A 23,023-nucleotide genomic window follows, 5' to 3' on the forward strand; every position below is an offset into this window, starting at 1 on the left:
ATAAATAGCTGCATTGTTATAAGCAGTTATAATTATTAATTTTAATTCTTAACTTTAATTTGATAAATTTCGTATTCGCTTAAATAGAACAATATTACCATATTGAATATGGCATTAATTTGACATACATGGCATAAATATATACTGAAATTAACATATAAATAAGAAGATAAGTTTTCTATATATATGTTTGATTACTTAAACATTTTGATAAAGTAATTACATATCAATTATGCAATGAGCTTTCTTCATAAAAGTAAACATCACGGTCGTTCAACGGTTGAACTGGTCGACAATTCAAGAGTAATGGGCCTTCTACTGAACAGATTTTTCGAAATTTCTCCATCTGCAGCAGAAAATTATATTAATAACGATAAAGCCGAAAAATATTTTAGTGACGTATGATTTTACCTGAGATGAGGATATAGCAATTGGTTCTTGCTGCACGATCCATGTAACAATTTCACTGCAAGGTGGCTGACTAAGAGAACCGCTGTACGTATAATAATCTCTGTCAAAAGGCGCGAAAATCCACTCCAACGGAAAAGGAGGTATGTAAACTTTAGATCCCGGACAGGTAATGCGCCATAAATTGCTCACGATGTGATCCAAATACGGATTATCCGCGTCATTTATCTGCATCGTTGAACATATCGTAATAAGCGAGGATGATTATGACGATTCAAGTTTAACAAGTTTTTACATTTTGCCGATGCATTAATTTAATTTTATAATACTTGTGATAAAACATTTATATTATCCGCTAACGAAATAATTATACTTGAAGGAAGAACGAAGCGATCACTATTCCGTCTTTTGCTCCAAGCGCAATTGCGTCTGTTGGCGATTTAATTCCACGTTTAATGTGAATGATCTGTAGTTCCATAGGAAAACGAACGTAGTCCAAGGTGTGTTCACTGCCCTCTTCATTTGACGGGCCCCAATGGAAGAGAACGTTAAAGAAATCGTATGTATCGGTCAATGGCCCTCCTTGAAGCTGTGGCCATGTGGTGCTGGTCCAGAATCCTCGGAGTATCACTGCATATTAACGTAAAACATTATGTTAGTACAGTACATAACTTTAATTAGTTTAATTAGTCTATTTTATTTTTTATGCCATTATTATTCTGCTAGAAAGTTTACGTTTTATTTTATGCCATTATTATTCTAGTAATACTAAAATATATTATTAATATATTTTTCAATTTGTTTGCTTATAGAAAATTGATGTTTACCAGTATGGCCATCATTTGCGATAGTCATCGACAGAGGTCCGCTATTGTAATTGCTCCATCGAAGTGGTTCAGATGGTTGCACAACTACGGCGAGCCTAGTGGTGATATTAATAGGCGATTGGTTGCTACCAGTGCTCTCAGGATATAAATCTTTCCAAGTATGAGGACCATTCTGATGAGCATAGCCGAATGAAAAAGCTGGTGGGCGGTAGTCGTTTTCCATCCATGAAAATAATTGCGTCCAATCCAAAATTTCAGTTAATAATAGCACTAGGAAAGAAATTTTATTGTAAAAAATGATATTAATAAATATAAAGCTGTAGGCTATTATTATTTTCTAATTAAATCGGCGCTTTTTGTCTCTTTATAAGATACGCACCCATGAGCAGAACGCTGCTACACGCGACCATACATTCCGCTAACGAGAAATCTAACATTTTTATAATGAAGCTTTACTCGACATTTGTAGTTTAAAAAAAAAGTTCAGGTTTGTTAAGACCTGCGTGCAATATTTCCGACGTAATAAATTTTTAGGCGAGCAGTATATACTTGACAATTTGCCCAGTGTTTCATACCGCATAATAATTTCTATCAAAAATATTTATGAAAGTATAAGAAATAAAATGTGGAACGTCAAATGATAAGTTTTACTAAAAATCGATATGAAGTTTACTTCAATTTATAAAAATAGTGTGAAGGTAATCCTACATATAATGCGTAAGCAACTTCTTACTTTTAAATTGACAATTACTTACAACTTGTTTTCAGTAATGTCATCAAGATGACTGCAATATCAATACGTGGAAAGTAATACATTTTAAAAGCGATGGAAACTTAATTTCAGATTTACCTTCCGTTCAATAACTCTATATCGTGATGTACAAATGACATCCAAATCTAAAAGCGTACAATCACGTAAATAAAAATTTTAACTTTAATCATACTTTATAGATAAAACATTTGTTACAGATAATTGTTTAATCTATTTAAAAATACTCTTATATTACATTTATTTCATACATTTTATATGTTAAATGTATTCTACACAAGAACAAAAATTATGCACGACATCGTCTTCGGGTCTGCCGAAATGGCGGCAATCTCCAATCGACATCAGTCGTGTCGCCGTGTGGAATAAGAAATTTCCCCCCTTACTTTTGACAAATTATTGGTCAAACGATGGCACAGCAATACTTACGAACACCGGCAAATCAGGTTCTTTTCACGTCCAGTATAAATTCGGAATAACGGATTATATATTTAATAATTTCTAGTTTAATAATTTCTAGTTAACATCGAGTTGGCGAACAGAAAAATGCCAATATTGCGCGGCGGTCCTTTGAAAAACGATGAATTTCAATTTATGAACGTACAATTTCGATGGGGTCCGTCCAACTGTCGGGGCGCAGAACATTCCATTGATAATATTTGGTTAGAGAGAATATAATATTTGCTTAGACGAATTTGATATTGAAAATTACTATGCGTGACAAATGTATCAATCACGATATTTTTTATTTAATTTCAATTTCCATTACATTTATATTAAATTTTAATTTAAATTCGAGTTTTATTTGACATAATTAATATTGACCAATGCAACTTCTAAATGACAGTACTTAATAAGGTATTCGATGGAGGCACAAGTTATGCATTGGAATACGCGTTACGGATCGATAGACAAATGTCACGACAAATCTGACGGAATTGCAATAATATCCTATCTCATGCAGGTTTAGCGGCCAAAATTAATTAAAATTTGCCATATCGGAATCTTTTTATTTTCACACGATAGACAGTATCATTTTCGAAATTATTTCGCATTGGATCACTGTTGCAGTTTAATTATTAATGTATAATTGTGATAAAAAGGTTGTTGGCTGTCCTGGGATTCCAGATAATCCCGCGCTTGCTCCAATAACTGATAAACTCTCGGAAATAAAGCAGATGGATAGCGCAGTAAATATTACGCCGGGTAATGTGAGATGCGGTCTTTAATAATATTTATCGAATTAATTATTTACAGAATAAGTCGATCATAATTGTCGGTGCGATGTCTCCTTTTTTCTTTTATTGCAATTATTTGCAATTAACAGTAAAAGCAATTTTACAAAAAATTATATATTTTTATTTATAGAATATTTTCGCTTATAAGTAAATTTTTCGCTTTTCATATGAAAGCTCTTATTATATAAAATATTATTTGCAATATTAATATTTTTTAATTAACCATGTGGTCATTTTACTATTAGATTGCTTACGTTGGATGATGCACGCATGCACGTCACCTGGATATTATACTTATTTAGGTTCTCTCACTTTTCCCCCGTATAATGAATGCGTTACTTGGATAATCGTGCCGAACGCGATAAAAATATCTTCCTGTCAGGTATATTAAAAGCATGTATGCAGATATTATTTATTTTTTTTTAATTATACACCCGTAAATATTGACGTATGATAATTTACATTACATATCATTATAGATCGAAGCATTCAGAAGCCTTTACAATCATAAATGGGAACGTATAGTGAGGAATTATAGATCGCAACATCTTCTTCGTGGAAGAAGGATTTTCTTTGCCAAAGAAAAATGATACAGTAGCTTGATTGATCGGAAAAGGATATATTATATTTCCGATTCTGAAATTATATTTACCGAAGAAAGTATTGCGACATTACCGGATCTAGAAAGCAAGCAAACATGAACAATACGAACAAATATTTTCGATGGAGCATGTTATTTGCGCTCGCTTGGTTGCTCTGGATCAGGCTTTATATATATGTTAAATAGAATTTTCTTGTATATTCTTATTTTACTATAAAATGTCAATTAAAATATATATGATGGATAAAAATTTAACTTTTTTACTAACATTTCTATAATACAATATATATTCTGTAATATGATATGTATTTATTTTATATATTAAAATTGTGGCGATATAAAATGTAGCTACATAAATCAGCTAACTTCAAAGATTATTAACTTATTGGGTTTAGTTAAATTAAAATGTAATATGACATATAATTTAAAAATACATTTACAATTTGTGCAACATTTTTGAATTACTTATTATTCTGATGTTTTCTGATTCATCTGCGATGAATAATTCTTAATTAGCGCAATAATGGCAAATTATATAAAACTTGCAGGTGAATAAAATAAAATATTGAAGATAGCGGCAACAATATCAGGTTATGTGTGTTTGATGTTATAATTTTTACATTACATATTTATGTGTGAATATATTTTTAAGATACACAAAAAAGTGGTCAAGCACCGATCGATTTAAATGACAAAATGGTACGTCCTACGAGATTTCCACCGTTAATCTTAAACGGCCATTGGTTAAAGGATGGAAACGCAACTTTGTTTAACGATGGCAAAAAAGGTAATTTGATTTATTTTTAATTTTACTGAAATAATTATTTGTTTAATATTGTTGGGACGCGATTGGACATTAAATTCTTTTGTGTCAGCAATTATTTTTTTGAATGGCGATAGGATCCCATCAACAGTATCTGGAGGTCCGCTCGTAAATGACGAATACGAATTTTACAATGCGCACTTTCACTGGGGTGAGAATGATTGTAGAGGTGCTGAACATACGATCAACGGTACTTGGTAAGAATGTATTCTCAATAGCTATTAATTTAAAATTAAAAAAATTGCATATCTAAATTTTATCCTATTCGAGTTGTTTCAGTAACTTTTACAAAATTTTAATAAACTTTACATTTAAATTAATGTAGGTTTTCCATGGAGTGTCACTTAGTGCACTGGAATAAAAAATATCTCACCTTTGAAGAATGTTTAAAACATCGAGATGGTCTTTGCGTATTAGCTTATTTATTCTTGGTATATATATTTATTTATATATATGATTTTATATCCTTATTTTTCATCTATTATTAACAATTTTGTTTCGTAGGTTCAATCGGGATCTTGTGACTGGAGCAATGTTCAATTTGAAAAAATATCTGAAAATGTAAAACATATTCAGAATGCTGGATCGGATATAAAAATTCCAGCAAGTTAATATCCGAAGAACAGAATGTAGTTTGTATTATATGATGTTTCAAATTTGATAATATTTTTGTGACGTTTAGATTCTTTATCTTGGATGCGAGTAGCAACTGATTGTTCAAGTTATTATACATATCACGGATCCTACAACGCAGAGAGTAATTCAGAATGCGTTACGTGGATCGTGTTCCCAGCCATTATTCCTATACAATCTTGCCAAGTTAGTTATTTTTAATTTAATTTAAGTTATTTATGCCAAATATATATGAACAGCAACACAAAGATTTCTTTAAAATGTTTATAGTAATTATTTCCTCGTTTATTTATCACTATTACAATTAATATTTGTTATTTATAGAATTATTAGAAAAAGTGTAAGAATAACACGCATACATACGCAATTAATAAAACTTCTAGCTTAATGAGTTCCGAAAACTAAAGGATAAAAATGGCGAATTCATAAAATCGAATTGGAGAGACGTTCAACCTTTACGAGGACGACAAATATTTTTAGCTGTCTCTTAAGAAAAATTTACATTCTAACTTAATAAACTACTAAAGATTTAAAAAATTTCTAATTTTTGACACTTCAACAGAAATTATGTAATATAAGCTTTAAATTTTCGTAACACATATAAAGTAGAATAATTTCTTATACATATAATTAATTATATGTTAAATATATAGATATACAATACATTTTATATGAATTATTCACTAAAAATTTGAAAATTTATTATCTGTTACTGCTTAAGAATAAATGTAATTACTGCTGCATTTTGAGCTTTAATTCATTAAGTTTATGAAAAGAATCGATACTGGAGCATACTCGTCCTATTGCTTCCTCTAGAGCTTTATATATGCGAATAAAAAATATTTCTCTATAAGGTTGCAAATTTAAGTTAAAATTTTCCTTCTTTTCCTGCGTCAATTTCTGCTCTACTTCCATTGGCGTTGTAGGCTCTTCTCGTATCAGACCGTTCCTCTTCACGAGTTCACTTTCATTTTCAAACAGATTCGTGAAAGCACATAAAATATTATACACAACGTCATACTTATCGTAATATGCGACATCAAATTCGATCAATTTTGGCCTGAGACTCTGTTTGCAAAGTTTGTTAAACCGGGCGAGCATATCGCGTTTGTAATTTGTATTTTCTATCTGCAAAAGGATGTCTCGCAGAGTATCCAGCGACAAGTTCCAAGCTGGCGCGCTTTCATCGGTAACGTCAGAATATATTGTTTGTAATTGCATTACGATACTCGGATGATAATGATAAGAAGGATTTAGGGAGACAAACAGGTCGCTTTGCGAAAGCGATATTTCATAAGTCGGCTCCGGTGGCTTATGGTGCTCCACCCCAGCCATGATTTCCTCAATGATCGAGTGTATCGTCGAGTCTCGAATGCGGCGATTCAGGTATTCGTCGATCATTTGGCAATCGGTCAATTTTTCACTTTGAACATCGGTTGTGCATCCCCAGAACCGAAATACGAACGTGGAGGAACTTAATTTCGGCTCCGTGACGAATCGCCAAAACTCGGTGAAGACTCCGCGTATCCTGGATCGATACCACACCTTGATTTTCACGATCTGCCCCGGAAGTACGAGTCCCTTCGTCTTGTTGAAGAAGAACGGACTGCCGCGTTTCACGAAAGATATGCCGTACGTCCGGAAGGGCGAGTATCGCCAATGATACGCGATAACGTGAGTTCCTTTATTTTCGAGCACGATCTCTCTTTCCGTTTGTTCATTGATCTTATCTACGAAAGTTAAAGACCACATGATAGGTTCAGTGTCTACCGGCTCCGTTCTTCCGAAAGAAGATTTCTGCCAGACGAATTCTCGATCTTGGATCTTCAGAACTGCTACTTGATCGGCATTCTCGTGCGGCTCGTCCTCGTCAGGTTCCGTGATGGTTATCGGTGGAATTCGTAACAGCGGTAATTTCTTTTTCTTATAGGCACGTCCTTGAATGGCCAACGCTGCCGTTTCCGGCTCCTTAGGCAGCAGCGATGCAATTTCCTCGGCAAGTTTGAGTTTACGAGTTTTTAGATATCCGCTGCGCTTCCAGAATTCTTCCTTGGTTTTTTGGACGACGAGATTTCGCTCCTTCGCTATTAGATCTGGCACTCCAACGTGCATTAAATCCGGACGAAGATTTAGGTCTTTCCTGCTAGGAGTCAAGGATATTTCCGGCAAGCAAGCATCACCGCGATTCGGCAGGAATTCGGGCGTTCTCCAAAATGCCGGTCCGTCGTGAGGCTTATCGGTGATCACGGATGCCGGTATGGCAGCGTGCTCCATTAGGTTTTTCATCTCTACGAAGCTGCGAAACCTTTCTGAGGAATTCTGCAACTGATCGGCCTGCGAACGACCAGTAACAGATTCGATGCGATGAGTTTGTTTCTTCCGATCGGCAAGCCATTTCTTCCAATTTATGAAGCGACGATCTTCCGAAAAAGATACATCTCCGGAAAGAAGGTTATCCCTGGTCGTTACAAGTGGATGGCGAGTCTTTTCCCAGATTTGAGGCTTTTCAGATTTACCAATTTTGCGCGCAAAGTCCATTTTCGAGAGGAACTAATAAATTATTTCACACATCTTGTCTAGAAATATCCAATGTTCTATCTTCTTGAATGGGAATCTATGATAAATTTAATTTAGCTTTAGATCTGCGTTTGCGTCATTTTCAACTACAGTCGTCATGCTTCCACCTTTTCCACTATTAAAGAAGATTTGTAAATACAACACTTACATCTAAATATTTTCTTTTCTCGCTATAACGCTTAATTAAAGTAATACTTAATTATCTAGATGTAGTATGTCATACGTTACTTCGTATCATGAGTAGTTACCATTGTATATTTTGACAGTTTATGTTCAATGGGTTAATAGTGTAAAGTTTCTCTTAACAGTTGTTTATCCAAAATTTCAAGTTTTAAATTAAATTTCTTTTAATATTCGAATTTTTGAATTTCATTTAAATTAAAAAGTTTAATATAAAAGGGTTTGTTTTAAATTTTAATTTAAAAAAAATGTTTGTAACAGGTGAGTAGGGAGGTGTGTGTATGTGTGTCATGTGCGCGCGCATATCCGCAAAATATTTCAATTGAAGTTTGAGCGAAGCAAAATCGATCAAACGTTATGTTTGACGCATTTACACACGGAGATTAGAGAACTAAATCTCTAATCCCTAATTAGAGACCTAATCTCTAATCTCCGTGGATTTACATTTAAATTTATCAGTAATGTATACTATATAATATAACATATCAGCATGATGTCTTCGACAGGTGCGGTATATACATATACAATTTAAACTTATCTATATTTTTTATATGATTAAAATACTTTTATTACCTATTAAATATTTTTTCTCGTGATTATATATCATATATATAGATTCTGACGAGCACGATGAAGAAACAGTTAGATTTATACAACAATTAGCTCATACCGATGGCAAATTAAGATCACCAATCGATTTGAACATCAGCTATATGAAAGTCGTGAATCTAAATCCTATACAGTGGTTCAATTATAATGTCACGCCAAAAAAATTAAAACTCACCAACACTGGGTACACTGGTAAAAAATGGGAGCAACGTGCAATCTAAATGTTTGCTTTTAGTAGATTGCGTTTTTTGATAGTGTGTAATTGCGTTTATTATTTATAGCTATGCTTAGTGCAACATGGCGTGAAGAAGAGCCGTATTTGTATGGCGGTCCTTTCGTCGACAGTTATATCTTTTCGCAGCTTCATTTCCATTGGGGTAAGACTGATATGGACGGTAGCGACCATTATGTCGACGGTGGAAGGTTTTATTTTTATTGTCTATATCTATAAATTCAATTTGCGTGACTTTTTAATTTAAATGCATTTGCCCACCAAGCATGCCAATGGAACTGCACGCGGTACATTATAAGAGTGATTATGGAACTCAATTCACGGCTCTTCGACATCACGACGGTATCACTATATTGGTATACTTATTCCAGGTATTAAAAATATGTATCTCTTTTATTTCAAATAAATTCTATTACATAATGTGGTTCTTGTTAGATTATTTTTCACACAATATATGTATTTTAATACGTTTTCAAATATGTAATTTCAAAATTTGAATAGAAAATTTATCTTTAGATGTTAAATAAATAATAGATATATTTTTTAAAAATAATATTTCTATATTGCTCAGCTGCAGGCAGCTCCTAATCCGGTTCTGGATGATATCATAAATACGTTACCCTTTATCCAAGCAGCTCAGTCTTCCATTCGTTTAATACCTTTCTCTATAACAAATATTGTACGATGCTTTCAACGTGATTACTTCGTTTATTGGGGCTCTTTAACCATGACAAATATCAGAAATAGTGTACTTTGGTTAATAAGCAGAGAACCGTTAGGAATATCCATTGATCAAGTAAGTTATGCCCTATTGGTAAATATATCAATAAGCGGCCTAAACGAAGATTAAATAAAATAAGATTATTATATAATTAAATTATTTTATAGTAAATTTGATTATATTTTTTTAAGATTGCGGAGTTTCGCACGCTATGCGATAAACGTAAAATGCCGATTTTGACAAATCGTCAGCCATTGCAGGATAGAGGTAATAGAAACGTTTTCCACGTATGTCCTAGCGGATCCAGATATGCTACGCTTCTGCCAATTTCACGTAATATCAATGATAAATATATTCGTAAAGATAATGTCGATAGCAGTGATAAACAATAATGCGCTGATTACATTACACATAAAAATATACTATTTATAAATTAATTATTGCAATTATATTATTTATGGATACGAATTGCGTCTAAAATTTCTCCAAGTACCGTTGTTTAATTCGTCTTACTCAAAACGTTTTTAGAGCCTTGTAAAGTATTTCCGTTTATTTCCTTTTTCTGCTGCGCCTCTTAATCCTTTCCCTCTCGAGATCGCACTTCGGATAGAAAGAGGCGCAGTCGACTCCACCCAAGCCCAGAATAGATGCCTTCACAGAATCCAACATTGCCGACCATGGAGTCCTGTATAGCATTCTGCCCGACAACCAACTCATGCCCAAGCTGAAAAAGAGGGTGGTGATGTTATCGGTTGTTTCGGGATATAACTTTTCAAATATCGTCGACCATTGATATTGCGTCGACCGATTCACAAGATGTGATAATAAATTTTTATATCTCATTTTCTATGTGTAAGATTCATATAATTATTGTCACGCAATCTATTACCTCCAAACGGGAATCAAAATTCTGCGATCGTCTTTAGTCTCCTTGGAATATTGATTATCCTCACATAGTATCCTGCGCAGACAATCGCCGGAGTCCGCTTCGGCGACCATAGCTGCTTCGATGGACCGCAAAACGCGATAGGACAGCTCGTTTAAGTCCTTGTTGCTAATGACAGACGAGGAGAGCGAAATCGTGTGTCTCTTCATTCGCCTACTGCCATTGGTATTGTCCTAAAATGTAAAACATTTTCAAACTTTTCCATCGAAGTACATAATGAAAAGTTACATGTGTGACTCCTCTTTCGGTGAATTAAATATCTTTATTAAAAAGATACTTATATATATATATATATATATATATATATATATATATAATTTTAATTAATATTATACGTATAATGTTAAAAAGATACTAGAAAATAATAGGACTTTATCTTGTAAACAAGTTTCTTTTTAATACCGTGGCATTCATACAAAGTTGAATAACGAACAGTCCGAATGCTAAAAATGCAAGTGCGGTGAGTGCGATCTCGAAGAAATCCTTAATCGACAGTTCATGTCCCTTTCCCTTGGAATAGGAAGGTTTATGTTCTTCCTCTTCATGATGCTCATGATGCTCATGATGCTCATGATGATGCTGCGGATAATAGTACTCCTCGTGGATGGATGGAAAGAAGTCACTGTGATGTCCAATGTGACCGCTGTGGTGATGGCTAAACGAAGGTCCGTAATGGTAGGCATGATGCCCTGTCGACGATAACATCATGTCATCTATTCAATGGATTATGTAAATATCATGTCTTGCCAAGTCTTTCATATGCAGCGCGCTATGTTCTGCAATAGCTTCTGATGCAATTCTACCTTCATGGGATGGTTCATAGACGCCCACTTTTCCATTCGATGGCAGAGGAGCTTGCATTGCGAATCCCGTCACCTCACCATCGAACTCCTCGATGTCGTCGTCGTGCTGCTGGACATCTTGTTTCTTTTTCATTTTTTTGCGGGGGGCATAGTGGCGATACACATCGTTCAGTGTCGTTGTTCTATTGTATATAGATATGTTAGAAATGAAAGAATTATTGATATTTTGAGGAATACTGTAGAACATCAAAGTAAAATTAGAAAGATTTTCAAATTAGAACGTATCTGTTATTCAATAAAAATTTAATTAAGCTTGATTTTTAAAAATATTTTATGTTTAACATTGAAAATATCTAATAATTTGTTAAATAAAAATAAATGTTGAGTTAATAAAAAATTTTATAGTAGAAGAATTAGCTTTTTTATCTCATATGTATATAGTATAAATTTGTCATTTGTAGTATGTATAAGAGTTATCAAAGTTACAAGTAAATATCATTAATTATACAAATATTTGAATTATAAAATTTAGAAACTCATGTTTCTTTATATAACTTTAATTCTATATGCTTACCGATGCAGCCAGTTTTTATATTTAGAGCTTCCTTCATCAGCCAAAAGTTTATCGTGTATTGTAACATTGTCGTCGCTTAAGGAGTTGTGATTCAAATTGTCGGTTGACAAAGATTCCGGATTTCGCTTCAGTCTAGGTGTGCTCACTTCCTTGAAGATTTCTTCCGCCATGTAGCCATGACAAAGATACTCATTCATTCTTTGCCTGATTTCATATATGAATTAATTTAACATTAATGTTGTAAACACCTAGATTTTCAGTTTGTTGACTCTCAAATTGGATCGTACGTTAACATTTACCTATGAAATTCCATCTCGTTTAACGCGCTGACAAAAGATCCATCCACAGTTTCATTTGCCACTGTCTTAGGAACATTATTTTCATATTGATCGTCAAATAAAAACGATCCAGGTAAAAGATCCGCGGAAAGTATGTCGTTTTGATTGATGCAAAACTCGTTGCCATCGTCGAAGCATTCTTGCGCCGATATTGTACAAATTACGAAAAAGATTTCGAAGAGATATATTATTTTGTAAGTTCGTAATGAGGATTTTTCACCATATTCCGACAAATTTTCTAGTGCCATTCCAATTGTGCCACGGGAGTTGTCACTGAAGACGCGGAGATGACTGTGACTGAAGACAAGGCGACACGCTCTTGTAATAATTCGCTTGTCTGCTAGAAATAATTGCTTTAACCGTAACATTTCCTGGACTGCGTCACAACAGTTTTATTTTGTAGTTTCAAGTACAAGAAAAAAAATTTTGGATGCATCTAAGTACAATTATTAATATTTTTTTAAAGTAACGATGTTTGACAGTTAACGAGAATAAAGAGAGGAAAAGAAAGTTTAATAATAATAAATAACTAAATTATATACAAGTAACTAAATTATAAATGTGGAAAGATTTAATACAATAATAATAAATTTGAATCTGTTACAAGTTTATACATCAGATAATGTTATATAAGTAGACATTATCTTTAAATTATATAATTTACGTGAAAAGGAGTATTCACTGAATTTTACAATCAGAAAAACTGTATTATCTAATTTATTATGTAAGTTAATTTTTTTAAATTTAAATTGTTATCAGAATAAAAAACCAAGAAGCTGTAAAATAAATACTGTCATGCCGATATCAAAATCGAGAGACAAAATACCCGCATACCTGTCAAAAGCGGGTTGTGCATCTGTTTAGATTCATGACTAATCCCTCCCGATTGGTGACAGCGCCCTCCCGATTTAATCCGTAATCCGACACTCATGATTAAATACGTTTATTAAAAACCACTTACAACGCTCTTATGAATGTTTCAAGAGCGGAGGGTCTGTCGGGAACGTCCGCCCGGGTCGAGGTGGTAAGACAGGGTAATGGGGCCTTTGTTCCCCTGGGAACGCGCTCACCTGTCTAATATCTCGCGAGAGTGGCTATATCTGTACACACACCAAAAGCGGCCAGTTATACGCCGAGCTTACTGAAAATTAATCGCGCAGTTTCGAAAGAATCCTCGCGTCTCTCGCGTCCCGTCCTACCGACTGAAATAAACGTTTCTCACGCGATTATTAATGGTGTCGTAGTCGCAGAACTACCGGTATATCAGACAAAGATATACGAAAAATTATATCCAGCTTATCTTTTGATTATTTGTTGTTTTGTTAAAATTAAAATATATAATAGTTAAAACGTTTTCCTCAATTATAATCAACAGTATGTAGAAGGAGAAATGGGAAAGAGTTTAACGAATAGATTGGGATATCGAGATATTTATAATATCCTTCCTTTCAAGTTTAATATTTTTGAGGTACACGATGCATGTTACGATATATTTTCAGCGGGACACGGAGGATGCGGCTCTTAATTGCTTACAGTCGAGGTGTTCGCACTTCCCCTTTTTGCGTGAACGCGACCTGCGGTGCGGTTTGTGCACGCGTGAGCTCACCCTCCTTTTCTCAGGTGTTTGATTGATCGTTTCAATTACGTGGCGCAGCGTGCATCAAACGTGAGAGTAAACTTCGCAGCGAGCAAATGGATCGTTTATTCGAAACATTTACGGGTGGACGCCGTCATGGATGGCATATAAAGCAAATAAATCGCAAATAATCGTACATTATCCAAATGCATGCTGACGCTTCAAACGTGCTTCGGACGAGAGCACTGTCCGCGTTAATCGGATCGTGATTAAATAAAATGCCATTAATTTTGCATTCTGCGCTATATCACGTAAATTTTAATAAAATTTTAATCGCTTAAATAATTTTTAGGAAAGCACGTAGCTATTATGACAGGTTTGGGAGGTACGTTTACGCGCGTCCACGCTAGTTTCCAGGAAGTAATGTCCGCAGTCGTAAATTAACGTGCGCGTTGACCATGTCGTTACTTCCTCTCTTCGCACCTAAGACGCGCCTTAAGCGCATTTCACTTCATGTATTTAAGATTCAATATTTGTCGCGGTCGCAAGTACGTGTAAAATGTTCAACCCCGTGTATAATCAGCATGCAAAAAGCGTGTGCAACGCGAGACAAATGAACGTAAATTCACGTTTAATTGTAAGTAGAAATAGCCAGCTCGCCAGCCGTAACAAGATAGGAATCTCGTCTTTGATGATAATATCCAAGAGATATTTGAAAACAAAATTTTGGACTAATTACGTATCTTTTTTCTCTATGTTATCTTATTCTAAACATATCTTACTTTGCATAATTTTAAAGATGCACATCGCTTTTTATTTAAATCAAATTTTCTGCTTTACATAAAATGAGAAGTGATTCTTCCGAGCATATAGTTAATTTGCAGCCATAGTTTAGCATTAATATAAACTATTATATCATTTATATATTGTGGAATCAAAAAGTTATTTTTTTTTTCAATGTAATAGTTATGTTATCCAAATCTAAGCGGGAAATATTGAAAGATTAATAATGACTGCGTTTTCAGAACACGACACTGCGTGCTGAGGTGTCTAATGTACATGAAAAGAATGATATACGCTCTTCCACAAAGACGAAATAACTCAGACGTGGATCGGGGAGAGGATCGATGACGAGGAGCCGCGCGGTAGAAAGGGCTCACAATCGCCATTGGTCCTTTTAGCCGCGGAAGCGTGGAGCCGAGTGGATTTACGGCGCGCAAGGATGAACATTGAGATTGGCACGGGTAGCCCGGAGACTAATGGACGCGCCATTCGCGAAAATGGCCGCCGCACCGTGCCCGTAAACAGAAATAGCACGATATGGTTCGATAAGGGCTATCATCAGCGACGGAAGTTGAAATCCTCGGATCGTGCGAAACAATGCGATGTGGAAACTATCGTTTTTTTATTTCTATATTTGATTATATTTCAAAAATACTTTATATCTCCCAATTGTTATCAAAAAATTTATCTTCTTTTATCGATTAAATTATAAATCTTTCACATATATAAATATATTGTTTTCAAATCAATTCAGATTTTTGCACACGCAAATTTGCATTGTAATCAGTGATTTGTTGCATATCGCCACTGATAAAGTGTGAAATTATATTCATAAGACAACAATTGTCCCGAATATAACGAAGAAATGTGACATTTCTGACGACTAGTGAGAACCACTGCGCGTAGTTCGCTAAACGCGTGAAGAAGTGTTTTGCGGTACTTTTTCATGATGTTCTTCACGTGGCAGGAGCGTTTATCCATTGCTAAAGCGCGAACGGGAAAGAGAGAAGCGACCATCGTTTTACCGGCATAAAGTTTCGAGATAGAGGGGTCAAAGAAGGCGGTTGCTGCGCGAGCATCCTGCGCGTTTGGGACCAATCGGGAATCTACCTTTTGATCCCAGATGAGCCCTTTTTCGCTGTGGCAAAATTCGCTAGTGCGCAAGCCGAATCGTCGAGCTCAAGCACTTTTTTGGGAAAGAACCATAAAACGCGTGAATGCCTCGATAAAATAGAAATATAGGAGATCCATCCGCATTTTGTATGAATTTACAAAATTATGCTGTACCGATGGTGTCGATAGGAAACACGATATTCTTGATAGATAATAAAATATCTGAAATAAATTACATTAAAGAAGTAACAATTTTGTTGTATATAATTATAATATCGTATAAATAAAGAATACATATTCACAGTGGCAAAAGTAATAAAAAATATACAAGTTCTTGTTACATGTATAATTTTAATGAAGACCATTGATAACTGAGATCATCACATGATTAATGTAAATCCGCGAAGTCTAAGAAGTTTTAAATCCTAGAGATCTGTTTTTATATTTATTTAATTTTTAACGTACTTACATATATTCGTTGATAAAGATATATAGCTATGTTAAATCGTACTGCTGAATTTTGTGGATCATTTTATGTACTACAATGTACAAAGAAAAAGGCAACATTTCGCGAATAATACAATGGGATTTGAAAGCTATTAGTTCTAAAGTAGGAAATCTCAGCTATAAACCGCCGCGATCCCGCGATCCCTACTCCGATCGGAGATATCGGGTAAGTGGGGGGGTTTTCCGAGGTGCGAGATATTCTTCCAACCTTACGGGATGACCTTCCTGTAGGAAGCTGGTGGGGATGCTGGGAGGTCCTTCTCTGGACCACAGACACGTGCCACTTGTCATACTTTCGGAAGTACTTGCTTTCGGTCGGTTCGAAGGGAGATTAGTACGAGATCAGGTGTGATCGATCAAGGAAGAACCGCGTGTTAAACCGCTCACAGTTGACTCGCGGATATTCTTTGCGGTACGAAATATTCTGTCGATCAAAAAATATGAAACCTTTTCACCTCAATATGCGGTGGTAAATAATGATACGACAAATTGTAATCAAATTGAGCTATAAATTAATCCAAATAATTTACGTTAATAACTGTGAAATTTAAAGAAGAGAAAAATGTGAGAAGGCCATTGGAATACGTCAGTCGTCATCAAATTGTAAAGTGCGCGAATTTAATTTATTGGAACGTATGTGCCGTCGTCCGAGTAAGATCGGAATTGTCGACCGTAGCCGAGATCAATGATTTTTTACAAGATGGAACTCTATCAAAATCGCGAGAAAATGAACGATGCCATTTACGATCTTCGTCGGACGCGATCGCTGCCGAGCGAGAACGAAGCCTTTTCAAACAACATCGAGAGAGGCTGCATGTCACCGACCGCCAATCGAGAGTCTATCGAGTATACATCCGATTCGAGCTGCGAGGGTTACAGGGAATATCAGAAACAACAGACCGAGAGAAGAAATTCATCCCCGATCGCGGCGTCTAGTGCTTTCACCATCGACAGCATCCTCGGGAGAAATGAGAAGAGAGAAATCTCAAGAATAAACAATTCCGGCGATAAGGAGGAAGATCAGGACGAGACGGAGGACAGGATAGAGGGTCATTTCGTCAAGCCGACAGCGATACCAGCCACACGTACTGGTAATGTAAAACGTCATAAACATGTCTGGAAAACTAGACCATCATAAAAAAAGTATTTGTTTGTATAAAAAATAATACAAGCTAAGAGAAAGTTAGATAATTATAATATTAAAAGAGAATATTCGATGCTTCTAAAGTTCTAGAGTTTGAAATTTTAAAGTTTTCAAATTAAAAGAATACTTATAACAAAACATAATATAAAATAGATTCCCGTGAATCCATGGACGAAATAATTACATAGATGTAAATTATATCATATATTGTTTAAAAATATTGATAATAAAGAGACTATTACAATCTAATAGATGTACAAACAGGCTTCAAATTTATTATACAATTATACAATTTAATATATACATACAATTTAATGCATACGATTTAACAGATATAGAAGGGAGTTTGTATACTCATGCGGGATTGCCATACTCCGAAGGTGCGCTACCCGATTCCTCGGCATATTCTGCAACATCACTCGCATCAGCCTCATTACTGTACAGTAGCTGGTTTGCTCAAACAAAGCCTGGACAGCTGTTTGGTTTACAAGGTAAGCTGAAACCTTTAGAATCAAATTCAGTATTATCCGCAAAAGTATATCAGATCTATTCTTCATAAGTTTCTTTCAAGGAGCTTTTAAATCCAGTAAATTTTATCTTTATAAAAATTCAGTATGTTGGAAAATATAAAACCTATTGTATCAAATCTGTTTTTAAATTGCCCGATTTTTTTCAAAGTATCCAATGCTATCGGTTAATTACAAAAATGTACGATGAGTACGCTATAGATACATAGGGGTCCAAGGAAAATTTTCACGGTGCTAGAAATCTTTTTCTTCGTGTCTGAGGCACTAACGCTGTCAGGGAATCGTGACGACAAAGGACTCTAATTATTATCGTAATAACTTACCACCGTAATTCTATTTTCGCGCACAATGCCGGGAAAGGTGTAAGATGGGCACCCTCTTTCTCGGCCTCAACGAATATTGGATATTATACGAGGCGCCTACGATAACAGCTTTTCGACACGCGAGGCACACATCAGTGGCCCAGTTGTTGCATCCCCCTGTTTTTGGCATGTTACTGGCGAAATATTAAACGCTTGGCCGCGTAATAATCGCACATTTAATCATATGTCGTAATATTATATTATATTTTTCCTAATACAATGCTATGTAAAATTTTAGTATTTTATTACTTTATTGAAAACTTTTTATTTTTTCCTATCATTTTTTTGAGTATTGATTTTTTTAACGACTGTAACCCGCGAACATAGCAGATTGGCCACATAAGTTTGTTAAATCTATATAAAACTGCAGAAGAATTGCCACGTTATGCGACAATTTTTATTAGTTGAAATCCCAAGTATTTCGCGATTTTGAGATAAGATTAAAATCCGCCATCGCGTTGTTTCCCCCCTTTCCGGCTACTATCCGCCATACTGTTAGGAGCCCATTTATCAGCACCGTTGGTCTAACTATCTTCCACGAAGGTGTTAAATGTCTCTGTACACTCGTAAATCTTAGTCCCGCCGGTTCTTCTTCTTCGTCACCGTGCGTATTCTCCTTTCCGGTCACCACAGCAGTCTTTCAATTTCTAAGAACGCGATCATCTCTGTGATTGTGTCTATCATATTTATAATCGAATTTATTATCCAACATATTTTGATCTATTCCATGCGATAAAGCGACTTTTAAAATTTTACGAATTAAATTCAATTAAATTTATCGTGTTTAATAATCGTATCATATATGTTACACGTGTCTTCTGTTGCTAGAAAAATGTTAGATAAACAAATATATATTACGCTATTAACTAAAGAAATAAAATGCTTCTTGAATATTATTTGCACGTATATACATAGCAATATCAAAAGTTTCCTATTGACAAAATAAATTATACGTGTATGTGTATGTGTGTAATTGAATTTAAACATTAAAAATCTCTAAAACCTGTTGCAAGAATTTGCGTAATAGTTAACGTAACGTTATGAATTAAATAAATCGGTATACTTCAGATACGTATAAAATACAATTAGATTTTTTCTCTGAATTGGAAAAGAACTCCGAAACCGTTAATTTAACTACGGTTAAAAAACATTGAGATATTTTTGAAACGTGCTGCGAAGGATATCCGAATTTTTTCATTAAACGTTAACGTAATTTATCTGAAATTATGCAAAACAAATTTTTTTGCGTAAAGTATAAGATGTCACATTCTAACTGTTAACAACTGTTCTGCGTAATAAAAATCTAACTGTTCTCCATAGTCGGTAGACACACTGGAAGGGTGTCCTGTAAAAACGCAAAGGTCTTGTACAAATACACGACATCTATTTGTTGACTTGTCGTGTAAGGGCCGCCCGGCTAACCGGTGATTAAACATCGGTGAGGAAAGAGCAAAAAAAGTTTCTATTTCTATGTGAAAACATTATCTTGGAAGTATCCCGTCACGCGAGTCCGTGCTACTTTTCAGGATTCGAACAATTGTTATCGAGAAAAAAAATTACTCCATTATGTACAATTTATGAACAATTTTATAATGTCCTCATATTTACAGTGCAGCGTTTCTATATTAATTAACATTATTTAATTAATTACATATACTTTCTCACATATGTACATATATAAATTATAAGAGTTGAACAACATGGTGATAAAAAAAATGACAAAATTGCACAAAAACAATTATTCTAAAATAAATAATAATTAGTTAGACTTTCCTTTGAACAATATTTTTACATTATTTTGAAGGATTAAATAATATTCTTGTAATATAGTTTTAAATTTGAAAATGAAATAGGAAAATATCATGTATCTCTGCGTTAGTTCAGTATATATAGCAGCACCAAAACAGCTGTTGTTGTTACTCTAAAATGTTGCATCGCGCTTCGGTGTTTGCATTCTAGCACGAATAATTCGCGGATATATTTGCCAATGCGATTAACAATTCCCCTATTATTTTAGCGCATCTAATTACGTTATAATGTCTCATATCTGCTTTTCAAAGGAAATGTGTAGTACTTCTTTGCACTAGGATGATAATCGCATCCAAACGTTCTCCGTCATAAACTGTTTGCACAGCTCGTTACCGCTTTGCCTCGATGGTGTTGACTGTAGGATGTCACACATTCCGCAAACAGTACTACACGTCTCGGAGATGTTCTCGGTGATCCTAGACAGAACTCGACGGGTGGTGCTTCGAAATCGTAAGGTGATAATTGAGCCCGAGCTGGCGAAGTTAGCCGTGCAATTAAGACGCGTGATTAGAATATTAAATTTTGATTATCGCGACGATAAATCTCCGAAAATACCATCAGCGTCAGAAACTGTCAGACGACTCAAGGGGCTCTCACGTAATTGATCACTAATGTACTCGGTCGACACAGAGAGCGTCATGCAGTTACGTTACATCTATGTTATAATTTCATGTATATATTACATTTAGTGTCAAATGCGAAATTATAACATACATGCAATGTAACTAACGCTTTGCGTCGAGTAGTGAACTGGAGTAGTTAACATTGCCGTTCACGCGACAGTCAATAATTGTTAGTGCGATGAGGTGAGGACTGATTATTCTTGCAGCACCCAAACCGAGTGGCAGGAGGTCGAGAAAACCGGGTATCGATCGGAAACCACGTCAAGCTTACAGTGCAAAACAACTGGAAAGACTTGAGGCCGAGTTCAAGGTACGATTTGCAAAGTTTCCCATTGTTCGTACAACCAACCCTCTGTACCGATAACGTTATAATTTTTTTCTTTTATATTTTTGATTTCATCGTAGATCGACAAATATCTTAGCGTGAGCAAGCGGATGGAGCTGTCCAAGTGCTTGAATCTCACCGAGGTGCAGATCAAGACGTGGTTCCAGAATCGCCGCACGAAGTGGAAGAAGCAGCTCACGTCCAGGCTGAAGATCGCGCAGAGGCAGGGACTCTTTCCACCGACGTACTTTCCGACCACCCAGTATCCCCTTCTTCCGTACTACGCGGCGCCTTTGATGTTCGGTGCCCCTTTGTCGGACGACGCGAATTCTAGCTTGCCGACCCGACCCGCCGTATCGTCTTCTGATACGGTCTGACGCAGTGCAGACTCGAACTACTTGGTCGATCGTCGGCCGGGCGACCGCGAAGTGCAATAAGACCTTCCGTTGGCCATTGCGAAGTCCTCGGGGTTGCTTCCCCCTTTCTCTTTTTTCTTTTTTTTTTACATTATCTACGGATATTTTTATTCTATATTAATTTAAATACCATTGATATAATAAGAATCTATTCCGTAAAAGTGCGCGAATTGCAAAGCGACTTCTTTCAATTATGATGCGTCTTTGAAATCTCTCGATATCATTGAGACTGTGTTGTATATAAAATTTAATTATATAGTTACGTTACAAATGTTTCATGTAAAAGTCTCATGCTAAATAGATATGCTGTGAATTGATTCATGACACTTTCCAGCGGCAGCGAAGTAAGATTGTATTCAAGAAACAGTCGCATGGACGATTTCTTCAAATTATCAATTAATTTTCTAGACCAATTATTTCTGTTGTACATAAAATGCGATAATTGTAGATTTATATTTATGTAACGCCTACGGGGATCGTATAAAAAAATAGACGACTGAATTTACTCGTAACGTTTCCTTTCAGTAATCGAACGAGATTGCATTCCGATGATATTCACGTAGAAGATATACGGGACAGTAACTTCACGTTATGTACTATATGTTATTCAGGTCAATCTTTATATAAAATATTACGGATTTATGTAATGCATATACGAGAGAAAACGTGTGAAAGATAGACGAGCTCTAAATTCACTGCGACTTTACACGGTTCCGGCGAGACAAGATTCCATCCAAGCGGCAGTCATGTGCAAGTGACGCGAATGCGACACAACACTGGCCGTACGGAAATACAGTGTAGGGAACACATGAAAATAATATGGAAACGATATGGAGATGACGTTTATACAGACGGAACGCCCCGACGCGGATGCGACGTCTCGCGCTTTCTCCTTTCCGAGCGGCCGTCAAGAAAAGCCGTGCTTGTCCTCGGAGAACTTATGAAACGAGGCACAAAGAAGCGGTTTAATTGAAGGGCTTATAAGGTGCGCCAGGAAAAAAAAACTGCACTTTACCATTTTTAATAAAGAGCGAGATAAAAAAGAAACTTCTTATCGACCATCAAATTGCGCGGCGGAGAAATGCACGAAGGATGCAAAGAAGGATAAGAAGATTTTGCGCTCAATGAAATAATGATGTGTACGTAAGAGTTTGATTCGAACTGTTATACATAATTTAACGTCTTCCGCTTACACGCGCGCAAATGGAACAAAGCTTACGCGGCATAGGGTATAATTTATCGACGAAGAGATACGGGCGAAACCGCAGCATTACATGTGTTATCGAAGCGATTCGTATGCAACGTGCAATTCAAAATATATATACACTCGAGAGTTAGGGTCGCGCATCTCTATGTAAAGTTTATGGAAGAGCCGCGGCAATGTAGCTTAAAAATGAGAGAGGCGTATTCTGAATTATCAAACGTACAAGGAACAAAAAAAAAGAAACAGTAAAATAGTATCGAGAAGAGAGAGAGAGAGAGAGCGTCTGCGAATAAGTACTTTTCCTTCTGCGTCAATAAAATATATTCTATCGCGAAAGCCTTCTTCCTCCTTGACG

The 23,023-nt window shown here is 35.5% G+C and overlaps 6 protein-coding genes and 1 long non-coding RNA gene across 8 annotated transcripts; 4 read left to right on the forward strand and 3 right to left on the reverse strand.

Moving 5' to 3' along the window:
- Positions 1-177: 177 nt before the first annotated feature.
- LOC139814008 (carbonic anhydrase 1) lies at positions 178-2,326 on the reverse strand. The gene is made up of 5 exons (XM_071779972.1): positions 1,615-2,326; positions 1,236-1,505; positions 782-1,038; positions 412-636; positions 178-346 (listed from the first exon to the last, which is right to left on the reverse strand). Exons 1-5 carry the CDS (start codon positions 1,670-1,672, stop codon positions 227-229), a joined length of 930 nt encoding a protein of 309 aa, XP_071636073.1. The 5' UTR covers positions 1,673-2,326; the 3' UTR covers positions 178-226.
- LOC139814009 (uncharacterized) lies at positions 584-3,624 on the forward strand. Of its 2 annotated transcripts, none has more exons than XR_011732308.1 (3): positions 584-1,062; positions 1,221-1,436; positions 3,488-3,624. It is a non-coding gene; the product is annotated as an uncharacterized lncRNA (long non-coding RNA). The 2 variants fall into 2 exon arrangements; XR_011732309.1 differs by having other exon boundaries at positions 1,221-1,393; positions 3,488-3,622.
- Positions 3,625-4,366: 742 nt separating this feature from the next.
- Positions 4,367-5,983, forward strand: LOC139812819 (carbonic anhydrase 3-like). Its single transcript, XM_071777914.1, has 7 exons — positions 4,367-4,391; positions 4,496-4,630; positions 4,719-4,863; positions 4,992-5,097; positions 5,171-5,273; positions 5,349-5,485; positions 5,683-5,983. The coding sequence occupies exons 1-7, from the start codon at positions 4,367-4,369 to the stop codon at positions 5,788-5,790; spliced, it is 759 nt and encodes a 252-aa protein (XP_071634015.1). The 3' UTR covers positions 5,791-5,983.
- Positions 5,984-6,005: 22 nt separating this feature from the next.
- Positions 6,006-7,850, reverse strand: LOC139814004 (MYCBP-associated protein). The gene has a single exon (XM_071779962.1). The coding sequence runs from the start codon at positions 7,835-7,837 to the stop codon at positions 6,032-6,034; it is 1,806 nt and encodes a 601-aa protein (XP_071636063.1). The 5' UTR covers positions 7,838-7,850; the 3' UTR covers positions 6,006-6,031.
- A 699-nt stretch (positions 7,851-8,549) lies between these two features.
- LOC139812820 (carbonic anhydrase 1) lies at positions 8,550-10,010 on the forward strand. Its single transcript, XM_071777915.1, has 6 exons — positions 8,550-8,562; positions 8,672-8,857; positions 8,947-9,088; positions 9,163-9,268; positions 9,469-9,693; positions 9,810-10,010. The coding sequence occupies exons 1-6, from the start codon at positions 8,550-8,552 to the stop codon at positions 10,008-10,010; spliced, it is 873 nt and encodes a 290-aa protein (XP_071634016.1).
- Positions 10,011-10,167: 157 nt separating this feature from the next.
- LOC139812821 (uncharacterized) lies at positions 10,168-12,527 on the reverse strand. The gene is made up of 6 exons (XM_071777917.1): positions 12,241-12,527; positions 11,942-12,145; positions 11,368-11,549; positions 10,967-11,277; positions 10,508-10,737; positions 10,168-10,342 (listed from the first exon to the last, which is right to left on the reverse strand). Exons 1-6 carry the CDS (start codon positions 12,525-12,527, stop codon positions 10,168-10,170), a joined length of 1,389 nt encoding a protein of 462 aa, XP_071634018.1.
- Positions 12,528-16,506: 3,979 nt separating this feature from the next.
- LOC139813692 (uncharacterized) lies at positions 16,507-22,947 on the forward strand. The gene is made up of 4 exons (XM_071779348.1): positions 16,507-17,349; positions 17,735-17,893; positions 20,930-21,033; positions 21,129-22,947. Exons 1-4 carry the CDS (start codon positions 16,944-16,946, stop codon positions 21,423-21,425), a joined length of 966 nt encoding a protein of 321 aa, XP_071635449.1. The 5' UTR covers positions 16,507-16,943; the 3' UTR covers positions 21,426-22,947.
- Positions 22,948-23,023: the final 76 nt, after the last annotated feature.

The sequence above is a fragment of the Temnothorax longispinosus genome, chromosome 5, assembly GCF_030848805.1.
Source record: "Temnothorax longispinosus isolate EJ_2023e chromosome 5, Tlon_JGU_v1, whole genome shotgun sequence".
Taxonomy (NCBI): Eukaryota; Metazoa; Arthropoda; class Insecta; order Hymenoptera; family Formicidae; genus Temnothorax; species Temnothorax longispinosus.

What these genes read in the sequence shown, in the direction of transcription:
- LOC139814008 (XM_071779972.1), bottom strand. Translation starts at nt 1,672, where the DNA reads ATGTTAGATTTCTCGTTAGCGGAATGTATGGTCGCGTGTAGCAGCGTT. An exon ending in TAGCAGCGTTCTGCTCATGG is followed by an intron (nt 1,506 to 1,614) that starts GTGCGTATCTTA and finishes TTTCTTTCCTAG; the next exon opens with TGCTATTATTAACTGAAATT. An exon ending in TTGCTATATCCTCATCTCAG is followed by an intron (nt 347 to 411) that starts GTAAAATCATAC and finishes TTTCTGCTGCAG; the next exon opens with ATGGAGAAATTTCGAAAAAT.
- LOC139812819 (XM_071777914.1), top strand. Translation starts at nt 4,367, where the DNA reads ATGGCAAATTATATAAAACTTGCAG. An exon ending in GTTTAACGATGGCAAAAAAG is followed by an intron (nt 4,631 to 4,718) that starts GTAATTTGATTT and finishes CTTTTGTGTCAG; the next exon opens with CAATTATTTTTTTGAATGGC. An exon ending in TTCCTATACAATCTTGCCAA is followed by an intron (nt 5,486 to 5,682) that starts GTTAGTTATTTT and finishes TAAAACTTCTAG; the next exon opens with CTTAATGAGTTCCGAAAACT.
- LOC139814004 (XM_071779962.1), bottom strand. Translation starts at nt 7,837, where the DNA reads ATGGACTTTGCGCGCAAAATTGGTAAATCTGAAAAGCCTCAAATCTGG.
- LOC139812820 (XM_071777915.1), top strand. An exon ending in CACCAACACTGGGTACACTG is followed by an intron (nt 8,858 to 8,946) that starts GTAAAAAATGGG and finishes TATTATTTATAG; the next exon opens with CTATGCTTAGTGCAACATGG. An exon ending in TATTGGTATACTTATTCCAG is followed by an intron (nt 9,269 to 9,468) that starts GTATTAAAAATA and finishes TATATTGCTCAG; the next exon opens with CTGCAGGCAGCTCCTAATCC.
- LOC139812821 (XM_071777917.1), bottom strand. Translation starts at nt 12,527, where the DNA reads ATGGCACTAGAAAATTTGTCGGAATATGGTGAAAAATCCTCATTACGA. An exon ending in CTATGAACCATCCCATGAAG is followed by an intron (nt 11,278 to 11,367) that starts GTAGAATTGCAT and finishes TCCATTGAATAG; the next exon opens with ATGACATGATGTTATCGTCG. An exon ending in AACTTTGTATGAATGCCACG is followed by an intron (nt 10,738 to 10,966) that starts GTATTAAAAAGA and finishes TTTACATTTTAG; the next exon opens with GACAATACCAATGGCAGTAG.
- LOC139813692 (XM_071779348.1), top strand. Translation starts at nt 16,944, where the DNA reads ATGATTTTTTACAAGATGGAACTCTATCAAAATCGCGAGAAAATGAAC. An exon ending in GATACCAGCCACACGTACTG is followed by an intron (nt 17,350 to 17,734) that starts GTAATGTAAAAC and finishes ACGATTTAACAG; the next exon opens with ATATAGAAGGGAGTTTGTAT. An exon ending in GACTTGAGGCCGAGTTCAAG is followed by an intron (nt 21,034 to 21,128) that starts GTACGATTTGCA and finishes ATTTCATCGTAG; the next exon opens with ATCGACAAATATCTTAGCGT.